The 22,090-nt window shown below is 48.1% G+C and overlaps 1 protein-coding gene and 1 non-coding gene across 3 annotated transcripts in view; both read right to left on the bottom strand.

The window, feature by feature from the left end:
* Positions 1–22,090, bottom strand: part of dph1 (diphthamide biosynthesis 1) — a 682,474-nt gene that overhangs the window by 118,722 nt on the left and 541,662 nt on the right. For both annotated transcript variants that reach the window (XR_013499073.1, XM_078224668.1), the window contains exon 9: positions 12,200–12,300. Coding sequence is in view for 1 of the 2 variants with exons in the window: in XM_078224668.1 (XP_078080794.1) it covers positions 12,200–12,300 (101 nt within the window). In the remaining variant the exon portion in view is untranslated. The remainder of the gene's footprint in view (positions 1–12,199; positions 12,301–22,090) is intronic.
* Positions 11,737–11,822, bottom strand: trnap-cgg (transfer RNA proline (anticodon CGG)). The gene is given in 2 exon segments: positions 11,737–11,772; positions 11,787–11,822. It is a non-coding gene; the product is annotated as a tRNA-Pro (tRNA).

The raw sequence follows: 22,090 nt of genomic DNA on the forward strand, positions 1-22,090 counted from the left end.
TTTATGTCATTTTCTTTGAACATTTCTCTTTACCAGACAGAAAAATATTGAGAATGGGGGGAAAGTGCCGTTTGGCTGACAGTCAGGCATCATCCAATGGGGTAATGAGTCTTTTTGCTTTCCAAATGGTGTAGGAAGGTTACACCAGGGGTGGATGTGTTGACCGAATAATGGCTGGAGGTTGGGGGCAAGTCCTGTGATACAAGTCCAGCCTCCCATCCACTGACTCTGTCTACACTTTCCGCTGCCTCGGAAAAGCAGCCGGCATAATCAAGGACCCCACGCACCCCGGACATTCTCTCTTCCACCATCTTCGTTCGGGAAAAAGGTACAAAAGTCTGAGGACACGTACCAACCGACACAAGAACAGCTTCTTCCCTGCTGCTGTCAGACTTTTGAATGGACTTACCTTGCATTAAGTTGATCTTTCTCTACACCCTAGCTATAACTGTAACACTACATTCTGCACCCTCTCCTTTCCTTCTCTATGAACAGTATGCCTTGTCTGTATAGCGCACAGGAAACGATACTTTTCACTGTGTACTAATACATGTGGCAATAATAAATCAAATCAAATCAATTGAAATCTCCAGGAATACATTTAATCACATTTGGCAACCCTAGTCAGCAAGCTGTGAATTCAAGTCCACTCCAGTGACCTGAACATGTCGCCTAGACTGACACTCCCAGTGCTGTACTGAAGGAGTTCTGCACTGTCGCAACTCATGTCTTTTGGATGAGGTATTAAACTAAGACCCCGTTTTCCCTCCCAGGTGGACGTAAAAGATCTGTGGTAGTATTTCAAGAAGGGGAATTCTTCAAATGCCTTGATCAATATTAACCCCTGAATCAAAATCATGGATTACCTTGCCATTTATCTCAGTGTTGTTTGTGGGAGTTTGCTCCGTATAAATTGGCTTCATGACAACTACTGAAACTACTTCAGTGGTTGTAAAGTGTTTTGGGATGTTGTGAGGGATTTGCAAAATTGCAATTCTTTCTTATTGTTTCTGTTGTTTCAAGTTTAACTTTGAGCATGCTGGGAGTCACGTGATACAATGACAGTGGTCACGTGATACAATGATTAGTTGTTGACGAGCACGGCATCTCTGTTGGCACCTTCCCATTTTTGAAAGATGGTGGACACACAGCACTGTAATAAGTCTTCGTAGGCAGAGCTCCTTCCCCAAAATCCCTTCATTTACAATTCCAACAGCAGTACACAGAGTGCTATCAGTCAACAGTCTACCTTCAGGAGTGCCAGAGGAACTGACACGCTCGGTTAAATATAAGGAAAAGACTCCCTGATTGGCCCATCAATGGACTCCTCAATCAAGGAGTTCATATTCCAATAGGCCAACCTCAGTGGCCTGATTGAAGTAATTACAAGCACCAAATCAAGTTTTTAGGTGTCCAGATCACCAACAACATGTCCTGGTCCCCCCATGCCGACACTATAGTGACGAAAGCCCACCAATGCCTCTAATTTCTCAGAAGATTAAAGAAATTTGGCATGTCAACTGTAACTATCACCGACTTTTACAGATGCACCATAGAAAGCATTCTTTCTGGTTGTATCACAGCTTGGTATGGCTCCTGCTCTGCCCAAGAACGCAAGGATGTACAAAAGTAGAATGTAGCCCAATCCATCACGCAAACCGGCCTCCCATCCATTGACTCTGTCTACACTTCCCGCTGCCTCGGCAAAACAGCCAGCATAATTAAGGACCCCACGCACCCCGGACATTCTCTCTTCCACCTTCTTCTGTCGGGAAAAAGATACAAAAGTCTGAGGACACATATTAACTGGCTCAAGAACAGCTTCTTCCCTGCTGCCATCAGACTTTTGAATAGGCCTACCTTGCATTAAGTTGATCTTTCTCTACACCCTAGCTATGACTATAACGCTACACTCTGCACCCTCTCCTTTCCTTCCCTATGAACAGTATGCTTTGTCTGTATAGCGCGCAAGAAACAATACTTTTCACTGTATACTAACACATGTGACAATAATAAATCAAATCAAATCAAATCTATTTCTGGTGGGATGTCTGCATTTGGTGAACCTTTGCGGATGGCTAGGGAGACCAATCTTTGTGAGACAGGTTCCGCTGCAAGTGCTGCGCATGAAGCTGAGTATCGCTGTGGAGTGCTGGCTTTAGTGTTGGCACCTGTTGCCAAGTCACTGGAGCCACTGGTCAATGTGGTGTTTGATGCAACCCACAGGAGGTTTCGCCGTTTCCCTTTGTCGTCGGCCAGTGACTCCCAGGCGCGATAATTAATGTCTGCTCGAGGGATTTCACTTCCTAAAAGCATTCTTGAAGCAGGGCTTTGGGTGTCTCACTGGTCCATGTCCGCCCTGTAGCCCACATTCCATTTATAGCTGGCTACCTCACCGTGCAGGATGTCCTTGTGTAAGCTTCATCCAGCTGATGGAGCCGCTTCTGTTTGATGAGTGCTACCAACCTCAGGAGCTCTGTCTGTGACAGAACCTCTGCAATCACGATTTTGCCTTGTCGGGATGCACTCCTAATGCTAATGCGCTGCAGACAGGAACGGGGCAAACTACCGAGCTTCCTTTCCCGATAGCTGCATGGCGTCCACATTTAACAGCCGTACAACCAGGTGCTGAGAACACAGGCCTTAGAAAGCACCGGCCTGGTCTGAAGGATCAGCTTGATGCAATTCCGTGTGTATTTTGTGCATTGGCCAAAGGTGGTAGCTGCTTTTCCCATACGTCTATCAGGTTCTGCATCAAGGCAGCAGATTGTCACTGTGCGCCTGAGGTGGCAGAATCTGTGAACCACTTCCAGCGGGTTGTTATTTAGTGGGATCAGGAGCAGAGACGCAGCATCTTGCCCCATGACCACAGTTTTCTTGACGTTTCTGGTTGGGGAGAACAGATTAGAGTCACGAGAGGAACAGTCCATGAGTTTTCATAGCCGTGTTTCCGTGTGGGCGACACGTGCAGCATCATCAGTGTAGAGGAGCTCTCTGATTGGGTCTTTCTGTATAGAATAGTATCACTGCAGGGCAGAAGGAGGCCATTTGGCCCATCGAGCCTGCACCAACAGCAATCCCACCCAGGCTCTAACCCCGTAATCCCACGTATTTACCCTGCTAGTCCCCCTAATCCACCTAACCTGCACATCTTTGGACTGTGGGAGGAAACAAGAGTACCCAGAGGAAACCCACACAGACACCACTGTGCTGCCCAATAGAAGGAGGCCATTTGGCCCATCGAGTCTGCACCAATTCTCTGAAAGAGCATCTTACCCAGGGGAGCACCCCATCTCCTGCCCCATCCCCGTAATGCCACACATTTACCATGGCCAATCCACCTAAACTATGTATCTTCGCAGTGAGGAAGGAAACCGGAGCACACGGAGGAAACCCACGCAGACGTGGGGAGAATGTGCAAACTCCACACTGACAGTGACCTGAGGCCGGAATAGAACCCGGGTCCCTGGCGCTGTGAGGCAGCAGTGCTAACCACTGTGCCACCGTGCCGCGCTAGCATGTCTTCACTTTCAGTCTTGATGGATTGTAGAACTCGCCGTCTGGTGAGGAAGAAAGCTCCTTCCCTGTCTGTGGGGAAGAAATAGTCGGGCGCCCAGGGAAGAGGATGCCAGGTGGGAGCAAGGACTCAGCCCTGTTTCACTCCATTCTTCACTCAGAAACTGTCAGGAGCGGGGTAGTTAAACCACACAGTGCAGCGCATGTCGTCATGGAAGAAGCAGATGGGACTGAGGAGTCTTGGTGGACAGCGGATTTTCCCCCAGATCTTGCAGAGTCTCTCTCTGCTGATGGTGTCAAACATCTGAGTGGGATCTCCGAACGTAGGGTCGAGGGTGCACCCTGTTCCCGACACTTTTCCTGTAATTGGCTCTGGAGAAGATTGTATCAACAGTGGATCTTCCATCATGGAACCGCACTGTGCTCCAGGGTATTCCTGGTCTGCACGTGGATGGGACTCATTTAAATCAGAGCCTAGCGGCACGGTGGTCAGCACTGCTGCCTCACAGCGCCAAGGACCCGGGTTCGATTCCTTGCTTGGGCCACTGTCTGTGTGGAGTCTGCACGTTCTCCCCGTGTCTGTGTGGGTTTCCTCCGGGTGCTCCGGTTTCCTCCCACAGTCTGAAAGACGTGCTGGTTAGGGTGCATTGACCCGAACAGGCGCTGGAGTGTGGCGACGAGGGGAATTTCACAGTAACTTCATTGCGGTGTTAATGTCAGCCTTACTTGTGACTCATAAATCAACTTTACTTTACTTTAGCAAAGGGCATTTCCCCGTGAGGTGAAGGAGTGAGGTGGCTCTGCAGTCGTTGCTGTCTCCTCTGGTGTCACTGTTTATGTGAAATCGGTCTCTGTCAATCCGTGTCATGCCTCGAATAACTCAAAGAAAAAGACTTGGTTTTTAACAGCGCGCGGATGTTGAAATGGGATTACTGTTGTGATGTGGGAAATGTGGCAGCCAATTTGTGCACAGCAAGCTCCCAAATACAGCAACGTGATAATGATCAGTGAGTCTGTTTTTTTTTTACTGCTATTGACTTCGGGGCAGACACTTGGCCAGGACAAGCGGGGGGAACTCCCCTACTCTTCTTAGAAGTAGCGTCATGCGATCCACCTAAAAGACATGACACGTCCCAAGTTTAATTTCTCATTCAGAAAGCAATAACAATCGGACGCGATCTGACCGGCTCGACGTGCCGATCGAACAGTATGGTGAGCCAGGAAGATAGCGTGCAAGGCTAATAACCCAGCACAAACTGGATTGCTATTTTCCCGGCCCGGAGTTGCCGGCGAGAGTGGCTTTGCTGTTTAGGTGGAATTGGCTACATTTAAGTGTAGTTACCGAGTTCGGTTGCTTCCGCCCTCCCGGGTGCTTCCCCTCTCCGGGATGCTTCCCTCCTCACCAGTGAGAAGTCATGCCAGTGAGAATCACCACTGCTCTGCAGTAGTAAAGACCAGGCACCATGCCGGGGTGATTGGAGGCCACTGGGTAGTCGGGGTATGGCCGGGCAATGCCCATCGGGCATTGTCAGTGTAGAATTGCCAACCTGGCAGTGCCCACCTGGTACCCTGGCAGTGCCCACCTGGCACCCTGGCAGTGCCCACCTGGCACCCTGGCAGTGCCCACCTGGCACCCTGGCAGTGCCCAACTAGCAGGATGGCAGTGCCCACCTGGCACCCTGTCAGTGCCCACCTGCCACCCTGGCAGTGCCCACCTGGCACCCTGTCAGTGCCCACCTGCCACCCTGGCAGTGCCCACCTGGCACCCTGTCAGTGCCCACCTGCCACCCTGGCAGTGCCCACCTGGCACCCTGGACGTGCCCAACTGGAAGCCTGGACGTGCCCAACTGGCAGCCTGGCAGTGCCAGTAATCATCATCACCGTCGTCGGCCAGGACAAAGATGTCATGTTACTCTTGTGCCCGGTTGGGCAGCTCCCAGCTGTCAGGAAAACTGGCAGAGTGCCGGAAGATTGCAGAACCGAGCTCACCCAAAAGATTGGCATGGAGGACTCCTGTTTTCACGCTGTTCCGACACTTCGGAACCTTTTGGGAAAATACCACTTAAAGTGTCTTAAATGTCATGCTTCACAGGAGCATTATAAAACAGAATGACACTGGACCACACCAGGAGATACTGAAGTCAGATAAACTAAAGCCTGGTCAAAGCGGTAGGTTTTAAAGCATGTATTAAAGGAGGAAAACAATATATAGAGATAGAGAGGTGAAGGGAGGGAATTGCAGAGTTTGGAGCACAGATAACTGAGGGCAGAGCCGCCAATGGGGAAACAATTAAAATCCTCAAAAGGCCAGATTGGAGCAGGGCAGAGGGTTGTGAGGCAGGAGGAGATTGGGATGTGACTGGGAGCCAGTGTAGGTCAGCAAGGGGGGGTGAGGGAACAGGCTTGCTGTGAGTTAAGACAGCACCTCCAACAATGCTGCAGCACCTCAGTGATGTATTGGAGTGTTAGCCTCGATCTTTGTGCTCCACACTCTGGAGTGGGATTTGAACCCTCAACCTTCCACCTTGGAAGGGAGAGCACAACCCATGGACATGCAGGTTAGGTGGATTGGCCATCCATGCTAAATTGCCCCTTGGTGTCAGGGGAACTAGCAGGGTAAGTACGCTACAGGGATAGAGCCTGGGTGGGATTGTTGTCGATGCAAGCTTGATGGGCTGATCGGCCTGCACTGTAGGGATTCTATTTACCCACTGAGCCAGGGCTGACACAGGACTGTCTACCACCCTGGGCGGTGCATCTGTCCATTGAGCCATCGGAGGCGCCTGGGAAAGTTTCAGCTCCAGTGACGTGCATCCCGAGAGTTGTTCTGAGGGAGGATTTCCTTTCTAGTGCCTGTTAGCCTGCGTCGACAGCTTTCTGCTGATCTATCTCCCCTGGAGGAGCTAAACCTGAGCTCTGCTGGGCCAGGAGTCGGCAATTTAATGTCAAGCTGCATGTAAGGGCGAGAAGCAAGATGTTTAAAAATACAACAGTGTTTCCCTTTACCAGAACTCCTCTGAATGAATGTTATTGACTGCTCTGTAATATTGCACTGCAAGTGCATGATATCATAGTTAACCATCCACTGACTGGGCTGTAAGAGTGATTCTTACATTGTGCATATCACCAAACCCAACAGAGCTCTCACTGTGTAATCTTGTACACAATAAGTACATTTCACAATGTTCTTAAACTCTTGCTTTCGAGTCAGAAGGTTGTCAGTTCAAATGGTCACTCAAGGGTTTGACACTCGCAGTGCAATACTGAGGGAATGCTGTCAGAGGTTGCTACCCTTTGGTTGAGATGTTAAACTGAGGCCTTTCCTAGGGGAGGCGATGGCCTAGTGGTATAATCTTTCGTCTATTAATCCAGAAACTCAGCTAATGTTCTGGGGACCTGGGTTCGAATCCCACCACGGCAGATGGTGGAATTTGAATTCAATAAAATGCATCTGGAATTAAGAATCTACTGATGACCATGAAACCATTGTCAATTGTCGGAAAACCCATCTGGTTCACTAATGTCCTTTAGGGAAGGAAATCTGCTGCCCTTACCTGGTCTGGCCTACATGTGACTCCAGAGCCATAGCAATGTGGTCGACTCCCTCTGGAGTAGGGCATCTAGGAATGGGCAAAAACTGCTTGTCAATTGTTGGAAAAACCCATCTGGTTCACTAATGTCCTTTAGGGAAGGAAATCTGCTGTCCTGACCTGGTCTGGCCCACATGTGACTCCAGAGTCACAGCAATGTGGTTGACTCTCAACTGACTCTGGAGTAGGGCAACTAGGGATGGGCAAAAAATGCTGGCCAGCCAGCGATGCCCATGTTCCACGAATGAATAAGGAAAAAGATCCCTTGGCACTATTGTGAGGAAGAGTGGGGATATTGACCCTGGTGCCTTGCCAATATTTATCCCTCAACCAACTCCTTTTGCCCAAAGACTGGCACAACTCAAAGCCTGAGGTCAAGAACCAGAGGACACCAATTTATGGTGAATGGTAAAGGGAGTGCCATGAGGAGGAGGTTTCTAACGGCGAGTGGTTAGGATTTGCCTGATACTGTGCTGGAGGCTGGCTGGTTTTCAGGTAATTATCTGAAGAGAAAAAAACCTTCAGAGCTACAGGGCAAAGGCAGGAGAGGGGGACCAGCTGACTCAACTCCACCACATTCTCAGGCAGTGCATTCCAAATCCTAACCCCTCGTTGTGTCCAAGATATTTCTCATGTCGCTGCATGATCTCTTGCCAATTATCTTAAAGCCGTGCCCTCACATTCTCAATCCTTGCGCCAATGGGATCAGTCTCTCCCTTCTACCTCGTCCCGATTCCTCATGATTTTGAACACCTCCATCAAATCTCCTCTCAGCCCTCTCTTCTCCAAGGAGAACCACCCCAGCTTCTCCAATCGACCCATGTCACTGAAGTCCCTCATCCCTGGCGAGGTTAAAAAACAATTCCCAGGGTGTAGACATCAAGGCCAGTTACTTATTGCACATCCCTTCAGAAAATGGGGTCAATCTTCCTGAACCACTGCAGTCCTAATGGTGAAGCTGTTCCCCTAGTGTGGTTAGGTAGAGCTGAAGGATTTCAACCTGGAGACGATGAAGGAACAGCCAATGTGTGCCCAGGGTAGGATGGAGCGTGACTTGGGATCTCAGTGATAGTGAAGGTGTATCCACGCACATGTTGCCTCTGTGTGGTGGTGGCGGGCAGGTTTGGGAGGCGCTGTCGGGGGAGAGGCTGGATAGACTGGGACTTTTTCCCCTGGACCGTAGGAGGCTTAGGGATGATCTTATAGAGGTCTATAAAATAAGAGGGGCATAGATCAGCTAGATAGTCAACATCTGTTCCCAAAGGTAGGGGTGTCTAAAACTAGAGGGCATAGGTTTAAGGTGAGAGGGGAGAGATACAAAAGGGTCTGGAGAGGCAATTTTGTCACACAGAGGATGGTGAGTGTCTGGAACAAGCTGCCAGAGGTAGTGGTAGAGACGGGTACAATTTTGTCTTTTAAAAAGCGTTTAGACAGTTGCATGGGTACGATGGGTGTATGGGCCAAATGCGGGCAATTAGGACTAGCTAAATGGTAAAAACTGGGCAGCATGGACAAGCTGGGCTGAAGGGCTTGTTTCCATGCTGTAAACTTCTATGACTCTACGGCTGGAATTTTACCACCACGTCCGCCCCGATTCCGAGGGCGGGTGAGGCTCGGAGAACGGCATTCTCCGTTGGCCTCGGGCGGGATTGTCTGAACCTCGGGCGGACGTGCCGGTAAAATTCCGTCCTCTGAAACTGGATAACTCTCTCAAAGGCCAGACGGGTCGAGTGGCCTCTTCCTGTGATGTCTGAATTTCTCATGCAGCTGGGGACAAGAAGCTCAGCTGAAAGGTTCTGCTGCTCGAGGGAAGATTTACAGTGTTTTCATTGCTGTGTTATCATTGGAATTCAGACAGCCTGCAATCAATACCGCAACTTTACAACAGCATCAGGAAGATGAGACGCAGGATATGTCTGAGATTTTAATAATGATGAACAGTGTGTGACCTGGAGAACAGCAGCATTGTTTAACAGCCCTGTCTGTGTCCCTTCTGTACATAACTGTGGGCCATTTACTGGAATGATAGTGAACCATCTAACTTTAGCTACATGTGGAGACGTGGAGATGGTGGGGTTGTTTTCTGTACGGCAGGAAAAGTTACGGCGAGATTTAATAGAAGCTTTCAAAATTATGAGGGAATTTAATAGAGTAAATAAGGAGAAAATGTTCCCAATGGCTGAAGGATCAATAATCGGCGAACACAGATCTAAAGCAAAGAAAACACAGAAACATCGAGTTTAGGAGGAGTAGGCCACTCAGGCCTTGACCCTGCTCCGCCATTCACTATAATCATGGTTCATCCTCTATCTCAACGCCATACTCCCGCTCTCTCCATTCCCCTTGACACCTAGAAATCTATCTATTTCCTTCTTAAATATATTCAGTGATTTAACTTCACAGCCTTCTGTGGCAGAGAATTCCACAGGTTCACCACACTCTCTGTGAAGAAATCTCTCAGTCCCAAATGGGACTGGGGCGGCACGGTAGCACAGTGATTAGCACTGCTGCCTCACAGCGCCAGGGACCCGGATTCAATTCCAGCCTCGGGTCACTGTCTGTGCAGAATTTGCACATTCTCCCCGTGTCTGTGTGGGTTTCCTCCAGGTGCCCCGGTTTCCTCCCACAGTCCGAAAGACGTGCTGGTTAGGTGTATTGGCCGTGCTAAATTCTTCCTCAATGTACCCGAATGGGCACATGTGTGGCGACTAGGGAATTTTCACAGTAACTTCATTGCAGTGTTAATGTAAGCCTACTTGTGACAATGAACAACACCTTTTGTTTAAATTTGCCATTCAGGTTACCAACTGTGTTCCGGGAGGTTTCACCAAATGACTTGCCCCCATTGGTCGGCCAACACATCCATCCTTGTGACATACGGCCTTCCTATGCCAATTGGAAGGCAAAGATGACACATTACCAGGAAAGTGGATGAAGGGAAGGCGGTGGATGTTGTCTACCTGGATTTCAGCAAGGCCTTTGACAAGGTCCCTCATGGGAGGTTAGTTAGGAAGGTTCAGTCGCTTGGTATACATGGGGAGGTAGTAAATTGGATTAGACACTGGCTCAATGGAAGAAGCCAGAGAGTGGTTGTGGAGGATTGCTTCTCTGAGTGGAGGCCTGTGACTAGTGGTGTGCCGCAGGGATCGGTGTTGGGTCCATTGTTGTTTGTCATCTATATCAATGATCTGGATGATAATGTGGTAAATTGGATCAGCAAGTTTGCTGATGATACAAAGATTGGAGGTGTAGTGGACAGTGAGGAAGGTTTTCAAAGCTTGCAGAGGGATTTGGACCAACTGGAAAAATGGGCTGAAAAATGGCAAATGGAATTTAACGCAGACAAGTGTGAGATATTGCACTTTGGAAGGACAAACCAAAGTAGAACGTACAAGGTAAATGGTAGGACTCTGAAGAGTGCAGTTGAACAGAGGGATCTGGGAATACAGGTACAGAATTCCCTAAAAGTGACGTCACAGGTGGATAGGGTCGTAAAGAGTGCCTTTGGTACATTGGCCTTTATAAATCGGAGTATCGAGTATAAAAGTTGGAGTGTTATGGTAAGGTTATATAAGGCATTGGTGAGGCCGAATTTGGAGTATTGTGTACAGTTTTGGTCACCTAGTTACAGGAAGGATGTAAACAAGGTTGAAAGAGTGCAGAGAAGGTTCACAAGGATGTTGCCGGGACTTGAGAAGCTGAGTTACAGAGAGAGATTGAATAGGTTGGGACTTTATTCCCTGGAGCGTAGAAGATTGAGGGGAGATTTGATAGAGGTGTATCAGATTTTGATGGGTATAGATAGAGTGAAAGCAAGCAGGCTTTTTCCGCTGAGGCTAGGGGAGAAAAAAACCAGAGGGCATGGGCTAAGGGTGAAAGGAGAAAAGTTTAAAGGGAATATTAGGGGGGGCTTCTTCACGCAGAGAGTGGTGGGAGTGTGGAATGAGCTGCCGGATAAAGTGGTAAATGCAGGGTCACTTTTAACATTTAAGAAAAACTTGGACGGGTTCATGGATGAGAGGGGTGTGGAGGGATATGGTCCAAGTGCAGGTCAGTGGGACTAGGCAAAAAATGGTTCGGCACAGACAAGAAGGGCCAAAAGGCCTGTTTCTGAGCTGTAATTCTCTATGGTTCTATGGTTCTATTACCCAATTAGATGTTGCCTGACTGACTGTCAGCTAAACAACTCACCATTATCAGTGCTTTTCTATCTGCTAAAAAGAAATGTTTAAAAATGAAAAAAAGGAAACAATCTTTTTAATGTCCTGATGATTTTTCTCCAGGGTTGCACACAGCAATGTCGTAGAACCCCTACAGTGCAAAAGGAGGCCATTCGGCCCATCGAGTCTGTATCAACCACAATCCCACCCAGGCCTGATCCCCGTAACCCCATGCATTTACCCTGCTAATCCCCCTGACACTAAGGGGCAATTTCACACGGCCAATCAACCTAACCCACACATCTTTGGAGTGTGGGAGGAAACCGGAGCACCCGGAGGATACCCATGCAGACACGGGGAGAACGCGCAAACACAGACAGTGACCCGAGGCTGGAATTGAACCCAGGACCCTGGCGCTGTGAGGCCTGGCGCTGCTAATTACTGTGCCACCGTGCCGCCTTAGAAATACTGGGCTTGTCCGGGATTTGAACCCGGGACCTCTCGCATTTTAATGCCATTGCCCGAAGCGAGAATCATACCCCTAGACCAACAAGCCAACCGCCAATCATCCTGAAGATTGATCTTCGATTCCCAGAGACTCCAGGCCAACCCTCAAGGGTTGGCACATAAGGAAGCCACTTGATCCATCAAATTCACACCCTTCCTTTGAAAGGTTCTTAAAATCTCTCTCACTGACCACAATTTGTGCGTGTAAGTTTGTTTCTGGCCACCGCTCAGTGTGCCCCTCTGTCTCTTACAAACCGATCTCTGGCAGGAGAGACTTTAGAACGTTCCGGAAATGCAAGTTGTGTTTGAAAATCACTTTCCGCCGCAGAGACTGGGCACTGCTGCACTTGAACAAGACAAGGCCAGCCCCTGCTCCAGAATAGCTTGCCTAGTGAGTTTTATGTTGGTAACTGTGGCTGTACTTACGCATCCACTTCCTGGAAAAGCCGGAGTTTGTCTGGGAAGATCTCAGATAACAGGACAATGACGTACGGCACTTGGAGAGCCTGGAGCTGGGATTCCATATGCTGACAAATAGGAATGGAAAAACAGTCAACAAAGGTCAGCAGTTAATACAACAACACTCACACAGTGCATTTAACAACAACCTGCGCTTATATAGAATCCCGACAGGGCAGAAGCAAGCCACTCGGCCCATCAAGTCTGCACTGACTCTCCAACAGGGCACCTTACCCCAGGCCCTATCCCTATAACCCCACGTATTTACCTCGCTAATCCCCCTAACCTACAGATCTTGGGACACTAAATGGCAATTTATCATGGCCAATAAACTTAACCATCTTTGGAGGATGGGAGGAAACCAAGTAGGCTTACATTAACACTGCATTGAAGTTATTGTGAAAATCACCTAGTTGCCACACTCTGTTCGGGTACACTGAGGGAGAATTTAGCATGGCCATTGCACCTAACCAGCACGTCTTTCAGACTGTGGGAGGAAACCGGAGCACCCGGAGGAAACCCACGCAGACACGGGGAGAATGTGCAGACTCCGCACAGACAGTGACCCAAGCCGGGAATCGAACCCGGGTCCCTGGCGCTGTGAGGCAGCAGTGCTAACCACTGTGCCACCGTGACATATAATGTCGGAAAATACCCAAAGGGGCTGGACAGGAGTGCAATCAATGCCAAACCAAAGGGAAGATGTTAGGAGATTTGCAGGTAATCCTGACAAGGTCACACGGCTGAAATCCACATGCTGTCTTTCTGGGCATAAGCTGGGGACTGACTGAAGTGATGAGATCAGGAATGGGGCCTCTCATCGAGACTGAGTGTAATCATTATCTGCCAACCAGCGGCACTGTTCCGGGATCAAATCCATGGGGGCTTGCTACACTGTACAGGCCAAAGTCACACCGCTTTATTGCTTAGCATGGCAGTATAATTGTTCTGGCAAGAGAATACTAGAAATAGAGCAGGGGTAGGCCATTCAGCCCATCAAACCTGCTTCACTATTCAATACGATCGTTCCTGATCTTGGGCTTCAACTCCACTTTCCCACCCGCTCCCCATATTCCTTAATTCCCCGAGAGACCAAATATCTGTCTGTCCCAGCCTTAAATATATTCAACGATGGAGCATCCACAACCTTCTGGGATGGAGAATTCCAACGATCCACAACCTTTGAGTGAAGAAATTTCTCCTCATCTCAGTCCTAAATGATCAGCACGTTATCCTGAGACTGCGCCCCCGTGTTTTAGGTTCCCTGACCACAGGGAATAATCTCTCAGCATCCACCCAATCAAACCCCTTCAGAATCTTGTGGGTTTCAATGGAATCACCTCTCATTCTTCTGAACTCCACAGAATATCGACCCAATTTACTCAGCCTCTCGAGGACAACCCGACTCATCACAGGCACCAGTTGAATGAGGCAGCACGGTGGCACAGTGGTTAGCACTGCTGCCTCATAGCGCCAGGGACCCGGGTTCAATGTGGAGTTTGCACGTTCTCCACGTGTCTGTGGGTTTCCTCCGGGTGCTCCGGTTTCCAACCACAGTCCGAACGAAGATACGCGGGTTAGGTGGATTGGCCATGCTGAATTGCCCCTTAGTGTCAGGAGGACTAGCTAGGATAAATGCAAGGGGTTATGGGGATAGGGCCTGGGTGGGATTGTGGTTGATGTAGACTCAATGGGCTGAAGGGCCTCCTTCTGCACTGTAGGATTCTATGAACACCTGCTGTACCAGCTCCAGTGCAAGTAAATCATTTCCTAAATGTGGAGCCCAAAATTGTGCACAGCATCCCAGATGTGGTCTCACCAAAACTCTGGATGCGTGTATTTGGATTTTCAGAAGCTTCTGATAAGCTCCCACATAGGAGGTTTGTAAGCAAAATGAGAGCACACGGGATTGGGGATAGTACACTGACGTGGATTGATGATTGGTTAACAGGCACAAAGCAGAGAGCCAGAATAAACAGGTTGGCAGGCTGTGACTGGTGGGGTGCCACAAGGATCAGTGCTTGGCTCCGGATATCCACAATCTATATCAATGATTTGGATGTGGGGATTAAATGTAATATTAGAAAGCCCTCCTACTTTCTCAGGAGACGGAAGAAATTTGGCATGTCCGCTACAACTCTCACAAACTTTACAGATGCACCATAGAAAGCATTCTTTCTGGTTGTATCACAGCTGGGTATGGCTCCTGCTCCGCCCAAGACTGCAAGAAACTACAAAAGGTTGTGAATGTAGCCCAGTCCATCACGCAAACCAACCTCCCATCCACTGGCTCTGTCTACACTTCCCGCTGCCTCGGAAAAGCAGCCAGCGTAATTAAGGACCCCACGCACCCCGAACATTCTCTCTTCCACCTTCTTCCATTGGGAAAAAGATACAAAAGTCTGAGGTCACGTACCAACCGGCTCAAGAACAGTTTCTTTCCTGCTGCTGTCAGACTTTTGAATGGACCTACCTCGCATTAAGTTGGTCTTTCTCCACACCCTAGCTATGACTGTAACACTACATTCTGCACTCTCTCCTTTCCTTCTCTATGAACGGTATGCTTTGTCTGTATAGCGTGCAAGAAGCAATACTTTTCACTGTATGTTAATACATGTGACAATAATAAATCAAATCAAATATTTCCAAGTTTGCTCATGGCACAAATCTAGTTGGAATGTGAGCTGTGAGATTGATGCAAAGAGGCTTCTTGGGGATTTGGATAAGCGAGTGGGAAAGGAACATGGCAGATGGAATATAATGTGAATAAGTGTGACGTTATCTACTTTGGCAGAAAAAAAGAGGAATGCAGAGTATTTTTTAAATGGTGAGAGATTGGGAAGTGTCGATGTACAAAGGGACCTGGGCATCCTTGTTCATAAGCCACTGAAAGCTAACATGCAGATGTACCGAGATGGCAGGAAAAGTCGGTATGGAAAGAGAAGGAACATAACAAAGAAACAACGTGGCATGGTGGCACAGTGGTTAACACTGCAAGCAATGAGGAAGGTGTGTTGGCCTTTATTGCAAGAAGGTTTGAATACACGAGAAGTTTTGCTGGAATTGTACCGGGCCTTGGTGAGACCATCCCCAGAGTATTGTGCAAAGTTTTGGTCTCCTTATCCAAGGAAGGAAAAAATAGAGGGATTGTAACAAAGGTTCACCAGACTGATCCCTGGAATAGTGGGATTGTCCTGTGAGGAGAGATTGAGAAGGCTGGCCATATTGTCTAGTGTTTGGAAGAATGAGAAGGTGATTTCATTCCCGAGAACCATAGAATCCCTACAGTGCGGAAGGAGGCCATTCGGCCCATTGAGTCTGTACCGACTGTCTGAAAGAGCACCTTACCCAGGCCCACCCCCCGCCACCCTGTAACCCCACGCATTACCGATGAGTGTTTCCTGGATTGTGTGTCTGTCAGCCCCCCCACAGACAGTCAGGATAGGATGAGGGTGGCTATTGGGAAGAGTAGGAAGAGACGTGGCTCATGGTTACCCGGGAAGTGTTGCCACCTCGGCAAACAACAGATGTACCGAGGTGGCAGGAAAAGTCGGTATGGAAAGAGAAGGAACATAACAAAGAAACAACGTGGCATGATGGCATAGTGGTTAACACTGCTGCCTGACAGCGCCAGGGACACAGGTTCAACTCCGGCCTCGGGTCACTGTCTGTGTGGAATTTGCACGTTCCCTCCATGTCTGCGTGGGTTTCCTCTGGGTGCTCCGGTTTCCTCCCACAGTCCAAAGATGTGCTGGTTGGGTTGATTGGCCATGCTACCCCTTAGTGTCAGGGGGCTTAGCAGGGTAAATACGTGGAGTTACAGGAATAGGGCCTGGGTGGGATTGTTGTTGGTGCAGTCTCGTTGGGCCTAATGGCCTCCTTCTGCACTGCAGAGATTCTATGATAAGCTGTTTGGTCAAATGAGGCAAAATAGATTAAGGACCAAATGGGAACAAGAGTCAGGAAGCTAACTCTGTTCTATTGGAACTGACAGTTAATCGTCATTCACTTATTTGCACCAAGCAATTTCAATTAAGCATCGTCAACAGTACCGTATATAGGTCAGTGAACGAGACCTAGCAGTCTATTTTTATTATTAATTTTATTTTACTTTTAATTAGGGAGGGGGCATAAAGAGACATCTTCATAAAGGAGAGATGAGATTTCTCTGACATGATATGAGGCCAGCTGGGCTATTTTACACATCATTTATATTTTCTCTTAAGAAACCCAGTTCCAATTTCCATTCCACAATTTCTTAGAAATTACACAGCAGAGACAGGCTCTTCAGCCCAAGACCTGCATGCTAGCCCCAACAGGTTCAGAGGGCATTTATACTCTTGTGCGCATCTCTCTCCACCTCATTTAATCTCACTCCATCAGAATATCCTTCCATTTCTTCCTCCTTGAGTTGATGGCGTTTCCTAGGAAACGCACGTTCAGATGCTCACCATTACTCAGCGAAAGGAGCTGCGGGGAGCCAGTGAGACGATTTTGCAGGTTCTGCATAGATGCTACAAGGACTGAGTGAAGGGTTACCTTCCTGAGGGCAAAGCACTTTATAAGACACGTGATTTGATTTGATTTATTATTGTCACATGTATTGGGATACAGTGAAAAGTATTGTTTCTTGCCCGCTATGCAAAGCATACTGTTCATAGAGAAGGAAAGGAGAGAGTGCAGAATGTAGTGTTACAGTCATAGCTAGGGTGTAGAGAAAGATCAACTCAATGCAAGGTAGATCCATTCAAAAGTCTGACAGCAACAGGGAAGAAGCTGTTCTTGAGTCGGTTGGTACGTGACGTCAGACTTTTGTATCTTTTTCCCGACGGAAGAAGGTGGAAGAGAGAATGTCCGGGGTGCGTGGGGTCCTTAATTATGATGGCTGCTTTGCCAAGGCAGCGGGAAGTGGAGACAGAGTCAATGGATGGGAGGCTGGTTTGCGTGATGGATTGGGCTACATTCACAACCTTTTGTAGTTCCTTGCGGTCTTGGGCAGAGCAGGAGCCATACCAAGCTGTGATACAACCAGAAAGAATGCTTTCTATGGTACATCTGTAAAAGTTGGTGAGAGTCGTAGCTGACATGCCAAATTTCTTTAGTCTTCTGAGCAAGTAGAGGCGTTGGTGGGGCTTTCTTAACTATAGTGTCGGCATGGGGGGACCAGGGGGGATTGTGTTTAAAGCTGTGAGAGGAAGGGGCAAAGGGAGAGTTTAAATAAAGTGAACTGGAGAGCATAACCAGTGGAGATGGGAGAGTGAAAACTCCTAATAAACGATTGGAAAGGTCTATCCAGCAAGGGCCGCAGATGTTTGGAGTAAGCAGTCACGGAACATGATGAGTGCAACAGGAGCTGTGTTTGAGACCAAGTGTGGCTCACCTTCTTCCTGCCAGAAGGCTCAGAGAGATGACAAGTACCAAGTAGATTAGGGTGAGGTAATCAACAAGATTAAAACAGTTGGAAATAAATCAGAATTAACTGGATGAAAGACAGAATGGAAATTGAGATGCAAATATGTGAGGCTGCACTGTGGGATAGCACGCTGCCCTTTCATCTCCGTTGGCCTGTATTCAAAGGCAGCCCTGATCGTCTAGAAGGACTAGGGCAGCAGATACATGGGGACACCCCCACCTGCAAGTTCCCCTCCAACTCACACACCATCACTGTCACTGGGTCAAACTCCTGGAACTCCTTCCCTAACAGCACTGTGGGTGTACCTACACCACATGGTGTGCAGTCGTTCATCACCACCTTCTTGAGGGCGATTAAAAATGGGCAACAAATGCTCGCCGAACCAGTATTGTCCAACATTTGTGTAAAAATAAATGAAAATTAAGAACCAAAGTTGTGTCTGTGAATGTGGCACGTGGACAATTTCCCCTCCTCCACCCACTGTGCCCCTGAATGCAATCCAGCCTTTTACTAGAATGTGAATGTAACACGCTATTTGACTGCAATAGGCATCACAGACAGTTCCCTCTTTACACGAGCACACACCATTCATCAGGGTCAGAAGTGCGCATGCTGATTATCCCTCCCTCCAACTCCGTCTTCTGTCCCCCGCCACCCAAACCCCAGAGCGGGGGGCACTAAGGGTAATTGGAAGCCCCACCCACACCTATCCCCCAGTGATACATAAGAACTAGGAGCAAGAGTAGGCCATCTGGCCCCTCGAGCCTGCTCCGCCGTTCAATAAGATCATGGCTGATCTTTTTGTGGACTCAGCTCCACTTACCCGCCCGCTCACCATAACCCTTAATTCCTTTACTGTTCAAACATTTATCTATCTTTGCCTTAAAAACATTCAATGAGGAAGCCTCAACTGCTTCACTGGGCAGGGAATTCCACAGATTCACAACCCTTTGTGTGAAGACGTTCCTCCTCAACTCTGTCCTAAATCGGCTTCCCCTTATTTTGAGGCCATGCCCCCTAGTTCTAGTTTCACCTGCCAGTGCAAACAACTTCCCTGCTTCTATCTTATCTATTCGCTTCATAATCTTTTATGTTTCTATAAGATCTCCCCTCATTCTTCTGAATTCCAAAGAGTATAGCCCCAGTCTACTCTGTCTCTCCTCATAAGCCAACCCTCTCAACTCCGGAATCAAACTAGTGAATCTCCTCTGCACCCCCTCCAGTGCCAGTATATCCTTCCTCAAGTAAGGAGACCAAAACTGTACACAGTATTCCAGGTGGCCTCACCAGCACCTTATACAGCTGCAACATAATCTCGCTGTTTTTAAACTCCATCCCTCTAGCAATGCCTTCTTAATTATCTGCTGCACCTGCAAATCAACTCCTTGAGATTCCTGCACAAGGACACCCAGGTCCCTCTGCACAGCAGCATGCTGCAATTTTTTACCATTTAAATAATAGTCCATTTTGCTGTTATTCCTACCAAAATGGATGATACAATGACTGAGATTCATTCCACGCACAGTCAGACTCTCAGTCTTTCGCAATAACATGGGTCAAGCTAGTAGAAGCTTGGGAACAAAGAACAGACAGCACAATGTGAGTTTAACTATCTTCAGACGCTGTCAGTAATCTCAGCCCTCCACTAATAAACAGCAATGTTAACTCTCACTGTCAGCTGAGCAGTGGCGGGTGGTGAATCAGCCACTGGTTTTATACCTGGTCAGATTTGGGAAGGGCGATTGAGGCTGGGTGTAAACCAGCTAATTCCCTATCACTAATGGCTGGTGAGGGATAAACATTACACTGACCCCTCCTGCAGTGTGCTTCTGAAGCAGTGCACAGAGAAAGGAGAAGAGAGCGGTGAAGGACAAGACTGAATGTCAAATCCATTAATCTCCCAGTTTATCCTCAGTAAGGTGACACAGTGCACGCTAAGCCCCTTTCTGTTGTTCAGTCGCAATGCACAGCAACGCGAATCCTGCACTCCCTCCATCTCCCCTCGCCCTCTTCACTCGGCTAGGGCAGTGTCGAGGGGGTGTGGGGGGGGGGGGGGGGGGGGGGGGGGTGAGGGAGGGGAGAAGACAATGAGAGATGGGCAATAAATGCTGGCATAGCCAGCAATGCCCCCATCCCGTCACAGAATAAAAAAGACTCAGCTAATCCCACTTCCTTCCCGTCGCCTTGAAAATATTTTCTCTTTAGGTGGGCGGCACGATGGCACTGCTGCTTCACAGCGCCAGGGCGCAGGTTCAATTCCCGGCTTGGGTCACTGTCTGTGCGGAGTTTGCACGTTCTCCCCGTGTCTGCGTGGGTTTCCTCCGGGTTCCCCGGTTTCCTCCCACACCCTGAAAGACGTGCTGGTTAGGGTGCATTGACCCGAACAGGCGCCGGAGTGTGGCGAATCGGGGAATTTCATAGTAACTTCATTGCAGTGTTAATGTAAGCCTTACTTGTGACTAATAAATAAACTTTAATTTTAACGATGCAATTCCCTTTTGAAACCCACATTTAAAACTTGCTCCACCATCCACTCAGGCAGAACATTCCAGATCCTAAACACTCGCTGCGTAACAGGGTCTTTCCTCATGTCTCATGATTATATTCATTGGAGTTTAGAAGAGTGAGAGGGGATCTCATAGAAACTTATAAAATTCTAACAGGATTAGACAGGGTAGATTTAGAAAGAATGTTTCCAATGGTGGGGAACAGAACTAGGGGGTCATAGTTTGAGGATAAGGGGTAAACCTTTTAGAACTGAGGTGAGGAGAAATTTCTTCACCCAGAGGGTGGTGAATGTGTGGAATTCACTCCCACAGAAAGTAGTCAAGGCCAAAACATTGTGTGATTTCAAGAAGAAATTAGATATAGCTCTTGGGGCTAAAGGGATATTGGGGGGAAGTGGGGATCAGGATATTGAATTTGATGATCAGTTATGATCAAAATGAATGGCAGAGCAGGCTCGAAGGGCCGAATGGCCTCCTTTTGCTTCTAGTTTCTATGTTTCTGTGTCTCCCTTGGTTCTTTTGCCAACCACCTTACATTTAATGTCCGCTGGTTCTCGATCCTTTGTCAACAGGAACAGCTACTCTGTCCAAAATCCTCATAATAATGAACGCCTCTATCAGATCTCCCCTTCATCTCCTTTCCTCCATTGAGAACAGGCCTAAGTTTGCCAGTCTATCCTTAGAACCATTCCCGGGAATCCTTTCTGCACCATCCCGAATGGCTGCACATACTTCCCAAAGTGTGGTGCCCAGAATTAGACACAATACTCAATGTAGTTTGCATTTAGGACACTGAGGTGTGATCTGACTGAGGTGTTTAAAAAGATTTGATGTAGTGGATATGGAGAAACTATTTCCTCTGATTTGATATGATTTGATTTATTATTGTCACATGTATTGGTCTCCAGTGAAAAGTATTGTTTCTTGCGCACTATGCAGACAAAGCATACCGTTCATAGAGAAGGAAAGGAGAGAATGCAGAACGTAGTGTTACAGTCATAGCTAGGGTGTAGAGAAAGATCAACTCAATGCAAGGTAGGTCCATTCAAAAGTCTGACGACAGCAGGGAAGAAGCTGTTCTTGAGTCGGTTGGTACGTGACCTCAGACTTTTGTATCTTTTTCTCGACGGCAGAAGGTGGAAGAGAGAATGTCCGGGATGCGTGGGATCCTTAATTATGCTGGCTGCTTTGCCGAGACAGCAGGAAATGTAGACAGAGTCAATGGATGGGAGGCTGGTTTGCGTGATAGATTGGGCTACGTTCATGACCTTTTGTAGTTCCTTGCAGTCTTGGGCAGAGCAGGAGCCATACCAAGCTGTGATACAACCAGAAAGAATGCTTTCTATGGTGCATCTGTAAAAGTTGGTTAGAGCCGTAGCTGATATGCCAAATTTCCTTAGTCTTCTGAGAAAGCAGAGTCGTTGGTGGGGCTTTCTTAACTATAGTGTCAGCATGGGGGGGACCAGGACAGGTTGTTGGTGATCTGGGCACCTAAAAGCTTGAAGCTTTTGACCCTTTCTACTTTGTCCCCTGGTGGGGAATGTTGTGTTTTTATCATGATATAAAAGCACCAATCACTCAGAGGGATTGGATAAACACCATGCGGGTTCTTTTATTAATCCTGGGCACTTGTGAACAGGTATACCTGGACAGAAAGCTTGAAGACATCAGCGCTACACGGTTGTGTGTGTGTGTGTTCCCTGCTGAATGCAAAAGAGAAATTAAAAATGAGATCGCATGACACACTTCCTTTTGAGTGATGTCACGTTTCAATCCCCTAAAGGTATATCACAACAGGGAAGTCAAGAATAAGGGGGCGTGATCTTGAAATTAGAGGCAGAAGTAAATTCAGGTAGCATTTTTTCAAACAAAAGGTGGCAGAGGGGTGGCACGATGGCACAGTGGTTAGCACTGCTGCCTCACAGCTCCAGAGACCTG

Source organism: Mustelus asterias, chromosome 12, assembly GCF_964213995.1.
Source record: "Mustelus asterias chromosome 12, sMusAst1.hap1.1, whole genome shotgun sequence".
In the NCBI taxonomy this organism is placed as follows: Eukaryota; Metazoa; Chordata; class Chondrichthyes; order Carcharhiniformes; family Triakidae; genus Mustelus; species Mustelus asterias.